This window comes from Sphaeramia orbicularis, chromosome 20 (assembly GCF_902148855.1).
Source record: "Sphaeramia orbicularis chromosome 20, fSphaOr1.1, whole genome shotgun sequence".
Classification (NCBI taxonomy): Eukaryota; Metazoa; Chordata; class Actinopteri; order Kurtiformes; family Apogonidae; genus Sphaeramia; species Sphaeramia orbicularis.
In genome coordinates this window covers 26,038,156-26,058,749 of record NC_043976.1, presented here as the reverse complement: position 1 = coordinate 26,058,749, position 20,594 = coordinate 26,038,156, and the positions used below count along the sequence as shown (strand labels likewise).

The following is a 20,594-nucleotide window of genomic DNA, read 5'->3' as shown; positions in this document are numbered from 1 at the left end:
GAGTGCAAAGAACATGAGAGTAAGTTAACAGGTCAGAGTGAGATGGTGCAAAAGATTCAGCTCATGAATGAATGTAATGGATCAAAGTACTCAGTCCTGTGTGTAAGACGCAGTTCAATGTTCTGCAGTGTTTCTGTGTGTGTTTCATTGTATTTTAGTGTGTGTGAGGGGGGGTTGTGTTGTGTTTCAGTGTGTTTCATTGTATGTCAGTGTGTGTTTCAGTGTGTTTTATTGTATTTCAGTGCATGTTTCAGCGTGTTTTATTGTATTTCAGTGCATGTTTCAGTGTGTTTTATTGTATTTCAGTGCATGTTTCAGTGTGTTTTATTGTATTTCAGTGTGTGTTTCAATGTGTGTTATTGCATTTCAGTGCATATTTCAGTGTGTTTTACCATATTTCATTGTGTTTTATTGTATTTCAGTGTGTTTTATTGTATTTCAGTATGTGTTTCAGTGTGTTTTATTGTGTTTTAGTGTGTGTTTGTGTGTACCTGTACTAGCCGGCGTCTGCAGCTTCAGGATTGCCTGACACTCTCCTTTGGCTTTCTGCAGTTCCCAGTAAAACTGGCAGTGAGGAAACTTTCCATTAACCTGTCGGGATGGGAGGAAATAAATATTATGAATATTATCTCCAACGTGAACAAACGCTGTGCGTCAGTCAAAAGTTCAGCCTCTGCTTCTCCGTGTCTCCATCTGCTTCATCTGTTTGATGAACGTGCTTCAGTTTTCTGGACTAAAGTTCATGTTTCTGTAATCTATTCACCCCCAACATGCTCCCACTACACTTTAAGGAATGTTTTGATAAATTTTTCCTTCAGATAAGAACTTATTATTGACCTTTTGTGCTAAAATTTCTATTCTGTGCACTTTACTGCTGCAAGGTTTCTTTCCTGCAGCTGATTTGTACAACTTCCACCTCTTGATAAACGGCGTCTTCAGGGAAATTTCTGTCAAGCTCTGAATTCTGTCATTGGTAAGTGCAGTTGTTTCATTATTTACACGTATCACATGGATGTGATCATAGCCAGGACTGAGCACTGTGAAAAATGCACAACTGCTTGAGGGGAAGAAAAGAACTGCAATTTCCACACACTCGACTGAAATGACACAAGTTAAACCAGGTTACAGTATCACATTAAAACAGTATGGCAACCAGTTTTATGTCTTTATCAAACAAACACTGTCAGTACATATACCAAAGGTGCTCTGTATGTCACGTATTTAATGATTACCTCACTATTTCCACATCTGTTCTTCAGACAGAAAGCATCATTAGACTAGATTCAATGTATTGTCATTACACACATATAAGAACTCACAAATGAAATGTAGTTTATCACTGAAACTGAGGCTCAAGATAGTGCATGTTTTGGTCTTGAAGAGGAATTAGTGTGATAAATTCTTAAGCTCACAGCAGTAAGGACTAAAATCTTCCCCTTCAACGTCCGTTATCTTTTATTACTGTTTGGTAGCAAAGGATTCTGCATCTTTGATGCTGCACCTGCACATGATGTAAATTCACAGAATGCAATGCATGTTAGAAAATCTGTTTTTTCATGGGGACCCTGAGTTTTGTCAAGAGCTGAAGATGACAAAAAAAAAAATTTGACAGCAGTGGTCACCTTATAATTCTTAATGTAGGACAAAATGACCTGCTTTACAGTGGTCTGTCTACCAGTGGAGAGGACCTGGAGCAAAATATTTAAATGATCTATTTTGGTCAAAAACACAACTTCCTGGGTCAATTTTTGTCTTTTCTGAAGCATTAATCTATAAAGGTTAATCATCCATAGGGTCTGTTCTTATCCAGCGAGCTGAGCAAGCTGAGTAAAGTAATATGTATGAGTAGTGACTCATACATATTCACATAAAAGTCATAAACACAATATTTGGGTTTGAATTGTTTTCTTCTGAAGACATTGTGGTTTATATTCAGATGAGTGGTTTCCTGACATTTTGTATTTGCATGCTGCAAAATGATGGTTTGTACAAAAGGTTGAAGCATCAACTGTTTTTTTAAACAACCCCAATATAGCAGATTTGTAAAAAAAATTTAAAAAAAAAGATAAAAAAATAAAAAAAAATAGATTGCACATCCAACATCTATGAAGCAACAATTATTGAATTAATACGTTTTTCATGTTACATGTTGAACATTCACTTCATTAGCTGTCTGTCTGAAACCCCTAAGGCAGATATTGATAAACCATGTGAACCTGATTGTTGTTAACAATATTTTGTAAACTTCTGCTGATCATCAGGTGGTGTACAATAGGTTTTAGAGCTTTTTTCTGTACCGTTTTGACTGCAACTACAGAAAACACAGCACGGTCTATGCTCAAGATGTGTTGCAATTGAGATCAAATGATATTTCCTCCTCTAGTTTGGAGATAACGTGGTTGAGTTAAATAAGATTAGGATCATATTATGCCAAACATTTCTATAAAATGACATCATCAGTCTCTATTGTGTCCAACAAACAGTGAAGTTTTCATTCCTTTAGGGAAAATATTAACATCCTGAGGGATAAATGAGCCAACACTTCAGGATGATGGTACAGGGATTTTTGTTTTGTTTTTTTACACATCATCTGAGTAATTGATTAACCTGTCATTTGCTAAGGATGACAAATCACTCAAATCTTCAGCATCTGACTTTAGTTGCACCATATTTCCTCAAATAAGGTCCATTACAAACCAGTCAGGGTCAAAGAAAAACAAGCCCATCCTCAAATACAGACTGGGTAAAAAATAGTATGAGTAAAGTTGTGCTGTCAGTTAAGGACAGTGTTCACTCATACAACTTTAACTTAATAAATATGATCATTTAATCCAGTGTTTTTCAACCTTGGGGCCTGGAATTCAAATGGAATCGCCTGAAATTTCTAGTAATTGATTAAAAATAAAAATAAAAACTTACTAAGAAAAAATACATGGTGAGTTGACAGAGACAATCACAATATATAAAAGACATGACAGACTCTGAAGCTGAAACTGAAGCACTGTGGTTCTGTTTATCTGTCAAATGTTCATTGTGGTTGGTTTCAGATGCTGCAGCTCTTTCATAATTCATAGTTTGAGGTATTGTTTGTTCAGTATTAATTGTCAGCCTTGTAAATCCAAGCTGGACTGACTGTACATATCCTGACCAAGGAAAATAAAATTCTCACTTTGTGCAGTAATCTACACCTGGCTTTTCTGCCTCCGTCCACAATAATATACATTATATAGACTGAATGTCGTCTAAAATTAACATTTATTTACAACATCATATAGCAAACTATTACATGAGCTAAAACAAATTAATTTTAGCAAAAAAATTTCTCCGTTTTGAATGTCTGGGGTCGCCCGAAATTTGTGATGTTAAAATGGGGTCATGAGCCAAAAAATGTTGGGAACCACTGATTTAATCCATGATTTTCAACCCTTTGTTGTTCTAGATCACTCATTCGAAGTGTTATCAGCTGGTTTCAGTCTGTGCAGTGAATGTGCCACAGGAAGACGTTTGCACAATAAAACATTACAGGTGTTTGAACAGTTTCTGCCTCTGGATCAACTACTATGTCACTGAACTGTATAGAAACGTAATTTCCCAGAGACAGGATCATGTCGGCGCCGCCTCCGCCAAACTTTCACGCCTCTGATTAATGATGAAGTTACTCTGCCACCGCTGGCTCCAAGGCCGGAGGATGGTACAGCTGACTGTAACCATGGAGACGCACTTAAACAGACTGTAAACAAAGAGGAGGAACGAGAAGAGAAACACTCTCAAACAGAGCGAGTCCATGTGTCGACTGGACTTCATTGATATACTGAAAGTGTGTGTGTGTGGTAGGTCTGTTTACACTGAGCTATGATGCCACGTTCAGCAGCATCTCAACCCTGTCAGCCTGTTTACATCACACATACAGCGTTCAGCCTGTCGTCTTATCACAGAGACCAATCAAATATCGATTATATCTTCATCAGGAGGAGGAAGATGGGTTTAAACATGACGACATCAGCTGCTGGTTTATTAAAAACAGATATTCCTTTCAATCTTTTAATCAGAGGTTACTGCCTATTTTATGCCTACGACTATTTTATTCTGTCTACAAGTGTTTTATGTGTGTGTTTTTAGAGACCGATGCGTCGTCATTTCGTTTTTACATTACATCTATGATGGGAATGTTTAAAAGACTGAATTTATTTATGAATGAAATAAAGAATCTGAATCTGAACTGCACCTGTCAATGCCCAACCCAGATCTGAAAACCCAGATACTTCTTGTTAATGGAGTTTCAAACCAATTTATTTTCTCAATTATTAATAACTTCTGAACCATTCATCAAATAAATACATTGAAATAATTCAAGTAAAATGCAGTTTCTCAGCTTTTTATGGTCATCAGATATGACCCAATGGATGTTTTATTGATTCACCAGTAAAAACCCATGTAGTTTGATAAATGACAGTGATTGTAGATGCTTGTTTAATGTTCAGTTAATGATATATTTTACTGAAAAACTCACTTTTTCCTCAGTTTTGATATAATAACCTCTGAATTTACATCTACAGCAGGGGTGTCATACTCATTTTAGTTCAGGGGCTACATTCAGCTAAATTTGATCTGCAGTGGGCCGAACCAGTAAAATAATAACATAATAATATATAAATAATGTCAACTCCAAACTTTTCTCTGTTTTAGAGCGAAAAAAGTACATTTACATTTTGAAAAGGTTTACATCTACAAACTATCCTTTCAAACAATATGAATAACATGAACGAACTGAAAAAATAAGTGTAATTTTAACAATATTCTGCCTCAGTTTATCATTTCCACATGTACATTATAACTTATAGATCACAGTGGATCTACAAACACACAAAACATTTAACAACAGGCAGAATATTGTTAAAATTGTACTTACTTCTCTTAAGACATTTCAGGTTGTTCATATTTGTTCAGGTTACTCACATTTTTTATGAAACTATACTTTGTTTTAGTGTAAATACATGAATATATTTATATTTACAAAGAGAAAAATTTGGAGTCGTCATTATTTATATGTTATTATGACAGTATTTTACTGGTCCCGCCCACTTGAGATTGAATTGGTCTGAATGTGGAACCTGAACTAAAAGGATTGTTAATATCTTAGTGTAATATTTGTATTTCACAAATTCATCCCAAGGGCCGGACTGGACCCCTTGGCGGGCCAGATTTGGCCCCTGGGCCACATGTTTGACACCTGTGATCTACAGGATCACTAAAGGAAAGTACCTGATTTTCACACAAAAATGCAAAATGACAAGGATGATATTATAATAAATGGTGATAATCACTTAGTAATGGTTAAAGAGAGGGAAACCTTCATTTAGACATCACCACAGCAATAGTTTGAGGTCATAAAGGGTTAAAACATGTCATGCATCCCTAAGGAGGCAGCCACGTTGAAGCATAGTTTGAAAAAAAAGGGGAGGGGGAAAATAAAAGAGGTTGTTCTGATTTCCTCTGAAGGACACGTAGGTCTGATTTGACGAAGGTGAAACAGATTTTTATAGAAACTTTACAACAGGAAGTGACATGTGAGGCTGATTTCTATGCACATCAGTATATTATCAGCTATAATGCATTTCATCACAGTTAAGTCATATAATTCTGTTTATGGTTTAGTGTTTAGCATCTGTTTAACAACTCATACTACACTTCTGCTTAAGCATGAGACCTGTATACTTCTGTCATCACAGTACATTTTATTTCACTGATCTGATTTAGCTCCAACAGTTATTTTCCTTCTCAGTCTTGAAAGATGTAAATAATTCGTATAATAATGCACATCTTATGCATACTAATCTAGGCTCTTGATAGATTAATGCTGAGTTATTTCCTGCTGGGGGCGCTGTAGTTTCACTTGTTTTCTGCATCAGTGTAAATTTCAGACTTTGATTTTATCTCATGTCTTGCCATTTTCTGCTTTCCAAAACAGAAACTAAAAATAGAGAAAAGCAAAGGTCAGAGAATCAACAATCTTTGACCCTATTTAATCCACTGCCGCCTAATAAAAACAATAATCTCAGTCATCTAATGAGCTCAAATACACACAAATACACACAGAAGTACACAGATCCATTACAAGGTAGTGGATAAAATGCTCCAGATTAAACTAAACAAGGGACTGTTTTGTATTTTTGTTTTTTCCAGTTTACAATCCTGAGCCCAGTTTGACCTCGACTCCATTCAGAGAATAATATGAGCATCAAAGTGACATCCCACTGCAGAATGAAAAAATACAGTTTTTGGGAGGGCAATCAAATCAGTTTACTGTATATTGGTCTTACTTTTTTTTTTTTTTTTTTTTTTTTTTGTATTTTTGCTCCCTTATAACTATGAATCGCTTAAACAAGGGGAAAAAATGCTCTTATAACAACTTCAACATGGCCAAAAATTTAAATGTCATTTTTTTCCTATGGTATGGACTGTTTTGTGTCCACAGCCTCCTGAATCAGATGTTTCTGTTTATCTCTGACATTTTTTACACATCTGTGATTCCCTTATGTTTGCAGAAGAAGCATGATGACTGGACTCTTGCACTTGAAAAGCTTTAATACTTTACCTTTAGCACAAGTACATACACACTCAGCGCTGACACATGCTAACGTAAACACAGTTGATATGTTTCTTTTGTGGTGCACTGAAGACGGAACGAAGACGCGTTATACGAGGAACCATTTAAGCATTAAATCTGATATTTTTGACATGTGGGATTATGCTATAGTGCACTTAAACACTGGGATATCTTTGTTCTGGGGGCTTTAAAACGATCAGGTCTGCAAAATGAAGTTTACAATAAGGAAATCCACATAATAAATGAATCTCTGGATCTCCACAAGGCAGACATCTAAATGAAAACAAGAAGGTACACCTTCTAAAATTGGAGTTTAAAGTTTTGCTGCAACTAAATTTAGATTAATCTATTTTGGAGTGAAAACTGAAAAATCTTTCTGTCTGTTTTGGGGGTAAAATATTGAATCTCATCATCTAAAAGTCAAAACACAAACCTGGAACCTGTTGATTGTGATTCATTAAGTTATTTTAGACATTTCCAAAGCTTGAAAACGTCTCCTGTGGCTTCTTGCACCACTGATGCATTTGCAAATTTGCCTTTTAGTGAATGTATGATGCAAAGACAGACACAAAGTCACATCCAAGTCTACTGGGACAGTCCTGGATTTTAGCTCTTCTAACAAGTCATTTGTAAGTTACATAAATAAAGCACTGGCCCAGGCCACAAAGTCTAAATATAGGCATGAACATGATGTAAAACAGGCCTGAATGTTAAAAAATTAACCACCGGTAGCCTGAAAGTGAATGCATAATTCATGCATTCACACTGTTGAACAATAAAAAGTGGTCTGTTGAAGATGAAACTGCTGCACAGTTTCATCCAGACACTACATGTAAAGTTTTATCTTTGTCTGTTTAGAAGTGAAAAGATCCACGACACTGCTGAGGTTATTTACAGCCTCAATCAGCGTTAAATTGACACCACTTCAACCAGCAGTGAGGAGATTTAGGTTAGGACATGAAAATATGATGCACAGAGTCACAAAAAAACATAGAGCTGCAAAACAGCAACAAAATAGGATGCATGAATTTAAAGAAAACTAAATCATACACAAAAAAAACAATGACATTCATACTGTCACTGTCTCTGTCACATCATGTACAGAGTAAAAGTACTTAACATGTAGATTATACTTTACTGTAACTCTTTCAAGCATGAATTATGAGAACCTTAGTCAAGGCTGTTTTCCTGAGTGTTTTTATTCCTCTTTAGGCATGAAAAAACAATGAGATTGATTTTTTTTTTTTTTTTTTTAAATTAACCTTTTTTTCATGGAGTTACAAAAATGTCCACTCATTTGGACACCATGGGTTTAATTTTTGAAGCAAAGAAACACGTATTTAAAATACAATATCAGTGAAAGTGATAAACTGTGTGAAAACTATGAAACAAAAACATTTTTGATGCAGCTAATCTGTTTTCCTACCTTTTATCATACTCTAAAACTAGTTCTTACTCACTTCATGGAGTTACAAAAAAAACTTTTTGTTTAAGAGAACTGTTAATTACAGTCTAATAACAATTAGCAATTGATTTACACTCAATCATATTACTGCAGATCAGGTTTATCAAGAACACAAAGTTACAGTAGTTGTATGAATTACAGTGTATGGGATGGTGCATAAGTGTCCACTGTGTTGGCTGATATGGAACTAAAACAACAAAACCCATGAATATACAAGAGAACAGCTGGAGAAGAACTGTCCACTGTAGTGACCACTATGCATGAAAGGGTTAAGTTAAAGTTCTGCAGTTTTCTACTATTATCTACTATTATCATAATTGTTCTACTATTATCAGCAAAATGTGCTTGAAGTGTGATGAGTCAAAGCAGACATGGTGCAGTGAAATGGTCCCTGTGTTTTATAAAAGATGTTTAATTGTCTTACTGTTGCATCCATATGTATGTTTCCTTCTACTGCTGTATATGTTTAAGGTTGAGCTCATTTGAACCAGTTTATAGACTGTTAGTAGTTTAATCTATACAAGTACAACATATTCTAGAAATTATTGTAATTTCACTGAATTGAGGATCTCAAAACAATTGTTGTTGTTTTTTTAGTTTTGGGACAATTTTACAGTGAATTCAAGGTGGTTTCAAGATTATCTCCAGTTTATAGGTTAAAGTTGTGAAGAATTTCAATCTCAACACTTATAAGAACTCTTTATCCTTAATTTTTTTTTTTTTTACCACTGAATCATATTAGGATTCATTTGTGTGTGCATGGTTTTCACTGGAAAAAGTACTAAAGCTGTCAGAAAAATGTAGTGTGAATACAGAACAATACTTGCCCTTGAGGTGCAGTGGGTGTATAAAGTTATAAATATGCAAATACTCAAGTAAAGTACCTCCAATTAGAATTAAAAGTACTTGGCTGAATTCCACCTCTGGTTTTTTGAATAATAAATCAAATACGATGAAGAAATTCTGTAGAAACACTAAACACAACAAAAGAGAAATGCCACTTCAGCCTAAATCTGAATACTTACAGTTCTTACACATTGTTTCCCTGGTATCTAAAAGTTTACAAGCAAATTGAAAGAAAATGTGAATAAATAAAGGACTGACCTGGTGCGTAAAAGTGAAGCTGAGCAGAAGCAGAGTGAGCCGGTGCGTAAAGGACATGGTGACATCTCATCCAGGGGAGGGTTGACGCACCTGAACAGCAGCTCAGCTCTCACCTGACTGTCATCACAACACGGAAACACGTGTGCAAATGTTGGACCTAATGCAGTCTGGGAAATTAGGCGTGTAAACAGACAGGACGTTTTACAGAGCAGACACTGCGTAAAAGGCGAGTGCGTCACTGTTGATGGATTTACGCACGGTTTCATTCACCGTAACTCAAGTGAGCTACAGAAAAAAAAAAAAGGTTAAAGTTGTTAAAAGAGTGCAGATTTTTGTAAAACGTTCACTCCAGCTGCAGGAAAATGAATCAAAACAATGAATCCACAGTGAAACCATCCAGTTGTCGTTGGAGTAAAACCCTGGACAGACGCTGAGGCGGTGGTCTCCGCACCCTACAAGTTCTTTCTGTCCAAAGTGCGTCCTCCTCTCACGGTTCTACTGATGCGCGCCCCCACCACCTGAACAGACCCATTAGAAACACAGACAGCGACACCTGGTGGACACAGTCAGTAAAGCAGGAAGGCTGCTCATGGGTTTAAGGATGCGTCTAAAGCAGGGGCGTCAGACTCATTTAAGTTCAGGGGCCACATGGACCCAGTTCCAGCTCAAGTGGGTCGGACCAGGAAAATAATAATAATAACATAATAACCTTTGTTTTGGGTAAAAAAGTAAAATTACATTCATGGACATATCCTTAAAATAAATAACTATAATCCTACTGTATAATGCATGTTTTGGCTTCGCCCCTGCGCACCTTTGCCCGACATGTGTTGCAGCATGGGAGGGCATACAGGTGCAATGCTGCTGTTGCACCACGGGAGGGCGGTATCGTATGGGTACAATGCCGCTAGTATAAACAACCTGAAATTTATCAAGAGAAATAAGTGGAATTTTAACAATATTATGCTTCAGTGGATCTACAAAGGCACAAGACATTGAGTAACAGGCATAAAATTGTTAAACTCAGTTGTTCCTTAATGTTTTGTGCCTTTGTAGATCCACTGAAGCATAATAGTGTTAAAATTCCACTTGTTTTTCTTTTCTGTGAAGACTTTTCAGGTTGTTCATACAACGTTCCACATACATTTGGAAAAATTTTGTTTTCAGACACATTTGTCTTTCTATTCCTGTTTATGTACATGAGTAATCATCTTTAACTAAGTACAATGATTACATACTGAGTCCCAGGTACACTTTATCAAGAATAAATCGCATTGTCACAATCATTTTATAGGAGGTAAAATATTTTATTCCAACTTTATGGGCAACTGTATGTGTTCATGTTATTCACATTTTTGTGAAAGGATAATTTGTAAATGTAAAAATTTTTATCATGTAATGTACTTTTTCACACTAAAACAAAGATTAAAGTTTGAAGTTGTCATTAATTATTGATTAATTATGCCATTAATTAATTATTATTGTCAATTTTTATAGTATTTTTCTGGTCCATCCCACTTGAGACTGAATTAGGCTGTATGTGGACTGTAAACATTTTGGACACTGTTGTTAATATCTTCAGTTAATTTTTGGATTTCATATTGTAAACACACAGCAAACAGTAAATCTCAAAAACCACAATTTATTTCGGTTAATGAACTACTGCCCCAGTTTCTTTTAACTTTAAACCACCTTGGTACCAAAAATCTCCGGTTATCTGGACAAAAGGCTGCGTTGCGTGTTCTAGAGATTCTGGGACCAACGGTGGCTCTGGACTACTCCTTTTAGGCTGCTTACCAGAGGGGGGTTCATAAGTTAAATTAACTCACCAGTTATGTTTCGGATGGACGGACCAAACCAGGAGAAATGGAAGAACTCACCAAAAAGAAGGTTTGAGGTTTTAAAAAGTTAAAACAATAGCTTGATTTATTCCTTAAAAAGTTACAAAAGAATCTAGCGTCAAACACACATTTCATCACAGAGAGAAAAAGAAAAAGCCCCCCGCCAAAAAAGAGTTTTCTTTATGACCTTTTTATAGTCTTCAATGACTCTTGGAGACTCCCATTATTCAATGACATCATTCTTCATCTGCTTATTGTTGGTTAATGGTAGTTACTGGGCAGAACATGTCAGTCACTCCATAAGCTAATTCTAAGAAAAGCACATGCTTTTGCATGTGCACAGTTTTTGCTTAACACCTGCACTGTTAGGCTAGCATGTCTGGACCACGAAAATCCTCTTAGTTCATAATCTGGTTTTTCTGCTCGACTCTCTTTACCACTACTACTTTCTAAAGCTATAAAATTAGATCTTTTAGGTCGAATCTGACCTCTTCTCTTAAGTTCACACAGACAGGTGTGAGTTCATCAAAACCACACACACACGAATCAAACCTGACTCTTCAGTACCTCTAAAATAAAAACAATATTACTATTATGTAAGAATATTACTCAGAATATTACTTAGACTTGCAAAAATAAAAAGACTCTTCAAGCAAAACAACTTTGTAATGTAAAGATTAAGCAGACAACTTTAAACATGACATTTCCTCTTCTCCATTTCAGTTCATGATGTATGATGTCCATCTGACATTTTAGAATTAGTCAAAGTCACATTCATTCATCTTCCATTCAACACGATCCGTACCACAATATATTTCATACATTCATCCCAAAGGTTGTTTTTGACACCACAGGTCTGAAGTATGTGGGCCTCAGATGAAGGATTTACCTGTAGTTTTAATCAAGATACTGTTGTTTTTGGATCGTTTTAATGTGCATTTAAAAGGCCATAAATGAAGAGAGGCTTCAAAACAACTTCATGTTCTGTTTTCATCTATTTTATTGTTTCCCTTCATGCAACAAAGTAAAACTGTGGTCACTTACAAATAAAACAAGAGATGGTATAAATGTACAAATACACTCTGTTGGTCTTAATAGTGTCAGTTCAGTAGGAAATGTTTCATTCAGTGCAGGAACACCAGGCATGACCATTTATTTAGTTGTTTTATGATCCAGGTGCAAAAATAACTTGTCAGGAATGCTTTTACCAGTCTGATCAGATAGACCAGAGGACAGAAAATTAGACACAGAAGCCTCACGATCCTGGTTCCAAATGTCATGAAGGTCATAGTGGAAATATCAGAAGGACAGTGAACTTCAATGAAAGGACCTGACACGACAAATAGAGATGGATCAGAGAAAGTTTGTAGAGTAGATAAAACAAAAGGTGTCATCACTGTTTTTAACCCATAAAAGACCCAGTACTACTTTTATACCAGTTCCCAAATGAATTTTTCCCAATATTTAACCTTTCTTAAGTGATTATCACCATTTATTGTAATATTATCCTGTGTATTTTTGCATTTTTCACTGCAAATCATGTATTTTCCTATATTTAATTTAGATGTTCATGAGTACTTAAAGAATATCCAAAGGTTATTATATCAGAACAGAGAAAACTGAAGAAAAAGTGACTTTTTCCTGTAAAATCTCTCATTAACTGAACATAAATCAAGTGTGTCCATCCACTGTCATTGTTCCAACTCCATGGGTTTTACTGGTGAATCAATGTCGTAGAAGATGACAGTGTTTCCACGGTAACTCTGCACATCCAAATCATATCTGATGACCATGAAAAGATGACAAACTGTATTTTACACCAATTATTTACATGTATTGATAGAATTAGTGGATCAAACATTTACATCAGGGGATGGGTTGAGTTGGTGCTGGAGGTTTGGGCCTTTATGGGCTAAAGGAGCTCATGAAAAGTGATGGTTATGCTCCACCAGTGAAAATTTAACTGGATGTTCTGATGCACCAATACCTTTAACACCTCAGAGGGACCAAAAATTAAATATGGACCCCGAGCATTAACAGATATATAAAAAAGTGGTTTGTTAAAAATGTAAAGAAATGACTGAAAAGTAAAGATTAGTCTCTAAACATAAAACTTTCTTTTTCTTTAGGAAACTGTGGAAAATCTTCAAGTGTCAGATTAAACACAATGGAGGACGCATCATACAACCTCCCATCAGTTCACATCCCTCTCCCACACATCAGTCTGAAAAGACAATGACAGATGTGACAAAAATTTCCAATTAAATGTCAAAATGTAAAAAAACTAAACTAAACTTGACAAGTGGTGCCAGGCACAACAAACCCCACCCCTTGTACATATTGTCGCTTATTTTGGCATCGATCCAGCTGATGTCATCATGTCTATGTGTGTGCTGATGTCAGAATATCAACTGCCTCTACATATGTGCCAAGTCTGAAGTAAACTGATGTTTTTATAGACATGAGAAGTGTTGCCCATTTTAAGTGAAAGAGAGACGAAAAAAGATTGAAAAAATGTATTAAAAATTTGAACTTTGACCTACAGGGTGGGGAAGCAAAATTTACAATGAACATTTAGTTGTTTTTTCTCAGCAGGCACTACGTTAATTGTTTTGAAATCAAACATATATTGATGTCATAATCATACCTAACACTATTATCCATACCTTTTCAGAAACTTTTGCCCATATGAGTAATCAGGAAAGCAAACGTCAAAGAGTGTGTGATTTGCTGAATGCACTCGTCACACCAAAGGAGATTTCAAAAATAGTTGGAGTGTCCATAAAGACTGTTTATAATGGAAAGAAGAGAATGACTATGAGCAAAACTATTACGAGAAAGTCTGGAAGATACTATTAAAAAAGAATGGGAGAAGTTGTCACCCGAATATTTGAGGAACACTTGCGCAAGTTTCAGGAAGCGTGTGAAGGCAGTTATTGAGAAAGAAGGAGGACACATAGAATAAAAACATTTTCTATTATGTCAATTTTCTTGTGGCAAATAAATTCTCATGACTTTCAATAAACTAATTGGTCATACACTGTCTTTCAATTCCTGCCTCAAAATATTGTAAATTTTGCTTCCCCACCCTGTACTTTTCCCAAAATGTAATGAGATCTATTCTGGGTCACCTGCAATCTATAAACCAAATTTGGTATGAATTGAACCAATAGTTTTGCTACTGGAGTGTTAACAATCAAAGACACCAACCCAACCAAAAACAATACCCCTTGCCTTCCCTTCGGGGTAATAACGACAACAAACAGTCTGAGTTTTAGCCAATCAAAGCACTTTATTGCACTGTATAGTGTGACGGTGAGCCGATAGCAGGCTCTTATAAAAGTGTCATTTAATCTTTTTATCATGTGTACAAAACAAGTCACACACACTTTTACCGTACAAAATCAACACTATTTACATACAATACACTCACACTCATACACACACACACACACACACACACCATGCAGTCTCCCTCCCATCCAGCCCTGAACACACATATGAGTCCTCTGGGTTTCTGATGGGTTTTCCTTCTTATCCACCATCCTCCACCACACACACACACATACACACACATACACGCACACACTCAGGGACTGAAACATGACCGCTACGCTGCTACCGACAAACCCGAATGTTAGCCAAACAAGCGCTAAGCAACTTCTGATATGCATCAAGATTTGTTTTTCTTCTGATAAAAACGATGACAAAATACAAGACAGAATCAACAAGAAAATAAATTCATGATGACGCTCTGTTTATAAATCTGATAATCAGTACATCACCAGGGGTATTTTGACATGTCATCATATATATTTTATTTTATATATTCTCATTTAAGGATCTTTTTTATCTTCAATTCTCTTTCGCATCCTTGGATTCCCTTTCAACACTAATATTCCCTCTTTTTACATCCACACAGTGCACTCTGCTTCATGGAAAAAAGATGATCTGACAGTTTTTCACAGGTTAAAATACAAATTAACTGAGAAAGATGCTGATATTTAGCTGTTTGGAAGCATTAAATGAACTGAACTGATGGGTATTGCACATTGCACATGTATTCTAATTGGCCCAAATAAAGGTCAAAAAGATTCAGAGTTTGTAAAATGATTTCTTAGCGTGTTTGGAAGTATTTATCACAAGATTACATTATTTATTCATCTCATCTGGAGATAATAAAGTTCATTTTTCTTGTTATATCAAGAAAACAAAAGGCCTAGTTCTCAACATAGGGAGTTAACTGATCTACAGAAAATGTCCTGTTTTGTCAAGATCACAAAGACATTTACGAGGCGTCAAAAATATGTCTGGTTTATTCCTTCAGCGTCTCAGGAAGGATCAGAACTCAACAGTAATTCAAGACATAGATGTGCACTTTATTTTCTACACTTAGAAAATGTTCTTTTATTAAATCTAAAGTCAAGAAGTGCTTGAATATTTGTTCTTTTGAGATACATTAACAAGATAAATTAACCTGTTATCAAAGAAATTAGTTTCTTATACTGAGATAAAAACATGCTGTTTCTTTGTTTCTGTATAGAAAAAAAATCCTGTTGGGGAGAACTTTAATTGTACTTATTTGGTCTTTGCTACACAGTGTGGAAGCTTTAAATGCTTTGACTATAAACAGAAAGCACACACCGTTTTCTGCTTCACTCACACACAAATGCATATTTCTCTGTTTTCTGTGTAAATTCACAGTCAATAAATCTAGACTTTTGTCCTCTTTCTACAACTGAAATTCTCCCAGACGTTCACTTTACAAGCTCTAAATCATATTGGCACCTTTTTGAGCCTTAGTGTTTTGCCTTAAAATGGATCAAAAGTCACAAATATCACAAGAAAAAGGCTTTTTTTTTTAAAATTCTCTGGCTTTTTAAAACTAAAGCAGAGAATTCAGAGAATATGCATTGTTGTTTTTTTTTTTTCCACTGAATTGATATGGAGGTTTTATTGAGTTTCTGTCTGCAGATTAAACACATCTAAGACTCTTATTTGATCAGGATAAAATCTGTTTTAAAAAATCGCATTAAAATGACACAAAATGTCCCTGTCACACATAAGCACAGACAGATGAACACACTCTGCAGACACACAGGGTGCGGGTGGAGAGAGCTGCATATAGGGGCTACTACACCTCATTGTGTTTTAGGTTCCTCTCCATATAGATTATTATGTCTATGTACAATATTTATATTTTTACAATAATCTGGCGGCCCCTGCTCTAACTGAAATAATACCACAAATCTGGGAATTTGGATTCGACCAGTAAAATGATGATGACACACAGTCTCTAGTGTTTTTTCTCTACTTTTACCTCTTAACCTCTGAAAAACGACAGGCGCTCGGCCTGTGCACAGTGTTCCCCTAAGGCTTTCTACAGCGACGATGCCCTGTTACGGTCATGAGATTAAAAGGGGTGCAAAATGGTCATATCACCACCACTGAGCAATCAATCAGTCAGTCAATCAATCAGCCAATCAATCGGCACAGCACGACTTTAAAGAAAACAGACGATTTAAGACCACACCATACGCAGGTTCAAAAATACAGTACATCCTGATTTTGGGAAATAAAGGAACAACAACGGCAATATGCACGGCATACAAACGCATGCTCGCTCACCCTCTCTCTCTCTCACATACACTCACACACACACACACACACACACACACACACACACACACACACACACACAGGCTACATGTTGTAGGCCACATAGATGGGGTCTAGCTGGTCTTGTAAGAAGCCGTCACGCAGGTGCATGCGCTGCTTCTCGCCGCGTGAATTGATGGGGATGACGCCAATGTCGGTCACTACGACCACGCCCACGATCAGGTAGTGCTCCTCGAGCACTGCCTTGGTCACCATGGGAACCAGGTCCAGGGCCTCCTGCTCTGAGCCCTCCAGCTCCACCACGACCACCAGCAGGTTGGTCCACGGGAAGACGGCACTGAGGGCGAGACATTCAGCCAATCAGGTTTCATCTGAGACTCAGAGGTGAGAGAATCCACACACTCTGAACTCCAGCAGGTGTGAAGACAACGATACAACGAGTAAAGACGATATATTAGACTAGTATTCAGCTAATTAACTAATACTTACATGTATCACTGTGAGCCAATCATGTCCCTAAATGTTATCCTACTGTTTATGATAGTCTGAAGTGTGGATAGTGGATTTCTTAGATGTGATAGAACAGAGCAGTGACAGACCTTTAGTTTTGACAAACTGAGGTAGAAACATAAAAATACATGTGTTTGGTCCAAAACTGTAGAGCTGCTGTAAATGGGCCTCACCTGTTGCAAAACCTCACACTGTCACTTGCCTCAAAAAATGACCATCATGTTGATGTTAGATCTTCTCAGGTTGTGTTGTAATTTACTGGTCTATGGATAAGATTCTAGACATCATCACAGAGGTTATCTGATTGTTATGGACCCAACAGTTTACACAAAATAGTTTATTCAGTTAAATGAGGCCATCATAGACACCTTCATTCTAACAGAAAAGCCTCTGGTTTCCCCTCAAAGACTCTGCGGCTGTTACCTGGTTACACCTGAAGATTTGAGTCTTGCCCCTTTAATCTATATATCTATGGTACAGATACTACCTGCAGCTCTACAAGTTCTCATTCATCTGCTTTAATGCAGTAAAAATGAAAGAAGTACAGGTTTTATAAAAGTAAAAATGAGTCTGAAGGACATTTCTACTGAGTCTTTACAAAGGTAACTGAACCCATTTCATAATATAATAATGCAAAGACTGTTTAAATATTCTAACATTAAATAAAATAATGAAAAGAGGCTTAAATCATGAACGTGAACTTCTCTCCAATGTGTAAATCAGTTTCAATGTCTTTTTTCTTTCACTGTCCAGTCTCTTTTTGCTGTCTATTTGGCCCTGCTGCATTTCTAAGCCATTCACATATCAATATTTTTGTCAAATTATTGGTTTCTTCAGTGAATAGACATGTAAGAAGTGGAATAAACATGTATCATTCTGTCACAGTGTATCAGCCAAGACTGAACTTTTTTATTTTATTCAATGATTTATAAAAGTCTGATCTGCTGGTTCTGGATTTCTTTCATTCTAAGATCTATAACTGACAACAAGCAAACATTTTTGGAACTTCATGATAAAACACAGGTCAGTAATGTTTTCTCTCATTCTCTCAGTAAGACTTCAACAAATTTCAAAAGCTTTTTGTGTAAATAGAATCTGAATGAAAATTAACTGCAGTATTTCCCTTCCTGGAACACAAGGTACTTGACATTATTTGACTATAACTGCCCAGAAGTAAAACAATTTGTACAGGTCACCAGAGGTACATGGATTTTTGATATTCATGTGGGAAACATATTAATATACATAAATATAAAAAGATTATATAAAAGCTGTAACACATAAGTGTAACATACCACTCCATGATGCTCTTGTGGGCACGGATGACAGAGGTCTCGATGTCGATGGGATGGTATCTCATCCCTCGTAGCTCCATGGCCTCCTCCAGGGCGCCGACCACGAATAGAGCATCATGTCTCTCTGTTCATAAACATTTATAGACGACATGTTGGTGGAACAGAAGAAACAGACAAAATGTAGCAAAGAAAAGAGGAAAAAACCAACCTCCGTTAGCATCTGTGAGCTCGGTGCGTCTCAGGAAGCCAAGGTACCCGGTCCTGGCCCAAACCGTTTGAGTGTCTCCAAAACTGAGCCTGGAATTAAAGTGATCGGACTGAAGAACCTCCTCGCCATAACCGCTGTAGTAACCGCTGCCGTTATGAGCACTGTGCACCCAGATCTGCACGAATGACACAACAGCAAACACTTAGATCCAAGAAGACTTCAGAACGACAGACATCAGATGTGAGAACAGATTTAGGTCAATTAAAATCACAAAGTATGCAAATAAAACAGTGACAAAATCAGAGATAATACAAAAGAAATTAGAGTACAAGACAAAACAAGGGGATCGGAAACGAAAAGGAAACAAAAGGAAGATAAAGCAAAGACCAAAATGAAACAGAAGGACAAAAAAGTACGAAGATCAAACAAAAAAGGAAAGAAAAATACAGAGAAAGGACAAGAAAACATACAGGTTAGCAGAAATGTAAGAAAATCAAGGGTGTAAAAAAGGGAGGGAGAGAAAGAAAAGGCAACTGAAAAACTGAAAACAATAAAAAGAGGGAGAAGACAAAATGAACAAAACCTGCTAAGGAAAAAGTCAAGAGATGGAACAAAGAGAAAAGAAAAAAAAGGAAAACTACAACTGAGAATCTGCAGTCGTGCTGACCTCCCCAAGGTGCGAGTCTCCCAGTGGGCCTTTGGTTTCCGGGTTGGCAATGATAATGCGGACTCCGGGCAGGATCTTAAAACGAAAAATAGAATCAGTCACCATGGTTACCGCTTCTTTCTGAGTCACATCTTTATATAAAACTTTCCATATGACCAGTAAACATGAACACACATCCATCTCCATGTGTCCGAAGACGTTTACTGATGATGCCTCACTGATGACAGTTCTTTTGAAAATAGACAAATTAATTGTCATGTTGAAGCGATGCTGCCCAGCAGTTCATCTGCGAATGTTTGTCATTATTTCTCCAGTTAATGTGCCAGTAAACTGAACATGTTTGGATTTTTTTGAACATCTGAAGACGTCACTTTGAGATTCAGGAAGGTTTACTTGGCAGGTTCGACTACTTGCTTAGAAAAAACTAAAGAAAACTGGCAAAAAATATGATTATTCTTAAAGATTAGTATGATAAGAATAAAAAAGTACAACAAGCATGTGTAGAATCAGTGTTCTAACATCAATGAGCTCAAGAAAAATGTGATAGTGAAGCAAAAAAATAATCAAAACAAATTCAAAACACTTTACTTTTAAATCATACTCTATAATACATTCTAGGGTCATCACAATAATACATTATCTTATTTTCCTACTTTCTCTTATTTTTCTCAGATCTTATAGCTTAAGTCTGCTGAAGATGGTGTTACTGAACAACAGAGCAAAACACAGACTGAAGAAAACATGTTGTGTACTGTTCCTGTCCTATCGATGTACATTTTATTTTCATTCCGTGTCTGAATTTGACGTGAAGCTGCTAAAGCCTCGATCCATCCAGACAAACACTGTCATGCCTACACAGTCTGTATTTCTATCAATAAACCAGCCGGCACTGTGAGTAATTATCACAGAGATGTTCTGTGATGCTCTCCTCACCCACATATCCACAGACGAACTGGAAAGGGCGGACGTTTCAGGGCTCAAACCTGCTCAGTGTTTTGACTCAGTGGATGTGGGAGGATGAGCAGAGAGAGTCCTCTGACATTTGATGTACTGCCATTTCTGTTTTTGTTTTTATGAGCCTGTTTTAGCTGTGATGCACCACTAGATTTCACTTTAAACACTCACAGTTGATTTTTCTGATACATAAAAACATTAACTTCATATTATGTAGCTAGCACTGGATGTTAACTACTTGACTTTTAGGTGAAGAACATCCTATCAAATAGTAATAGGTTGGACTTCTAACAGAATGTGAATGGCGCTTAAATTTTTACTGAG

The 20,594-nt window shown here is 36.5% G+C and overlaps 2 protein-coding genes across 6 annotated transcripts in view; both read right to left on the bottom strand.

Annotated features, from left to right (window-relative positions):
• The window catches only part of LOC115411738 (vasoactive intestinal polypeptide receptor 2-like), a 62,220-nt gene extending 52,591 nt beyond the window's left edge, over window positions 1-9,629 (bottom strand). Inside the window, exons 1-2 of the mRNA XM_030123958.1 lie at window positions 9,177-9,629; window positions 492-591 (exon numbers count right to left, since the gene is read on the bottom strand). Of these exons, the coding sequence (XP_029979818.1) occupies window positions 492-591; window positions 9,177-9,233 (157 nt within the window). The 5' untranslated portion in view covers window positions 9,234-9,629. The remainder of the gene's footprint in view (window positions 1-491; window positions 592-9,176) is intronic.
• Window positions 9,630-14,862: 5,233 nt separating this feature from the next.
• Window positions 14,863-20,594, bottom strand: part of LOC115411281 (disco-interacting protein 2 homolog C-like) — an 84,142-nt gene continuing 78,410 nt past the window's right edge. For 3 of the 5 annotated variants that reach the window (XM_030123351.1, XM_030123355.1, XM_030123356.1), the window contains 4 exons: window positions 19,317-19,391; window positions 18,650-18,824; window positions 18,442-18,565; window positions 14,863-16,973 (listed from right to left, as the gene is read on the bottom strand). In XM_030123351.1, the coding sequence (XP_029979211.1) occupies window positions 16,721-16,973; window positions 18,442-18,565; window positions 18,650-18,824; window positions 19,317-19,391 (627 nt within the window). In that variant the 3' untranslated portion in view covers window positions 14,863-16,720. The remainder of the gene's footprint in view (window positions 16,974-18,441; window positions 18,566-18,649; window positions 18,825-19,316; window positions 19,392-20,594) is intronic. The other 2 variants (XM_030123354.1, XM_030123353.1) reach the window with 2 other exon arrangements.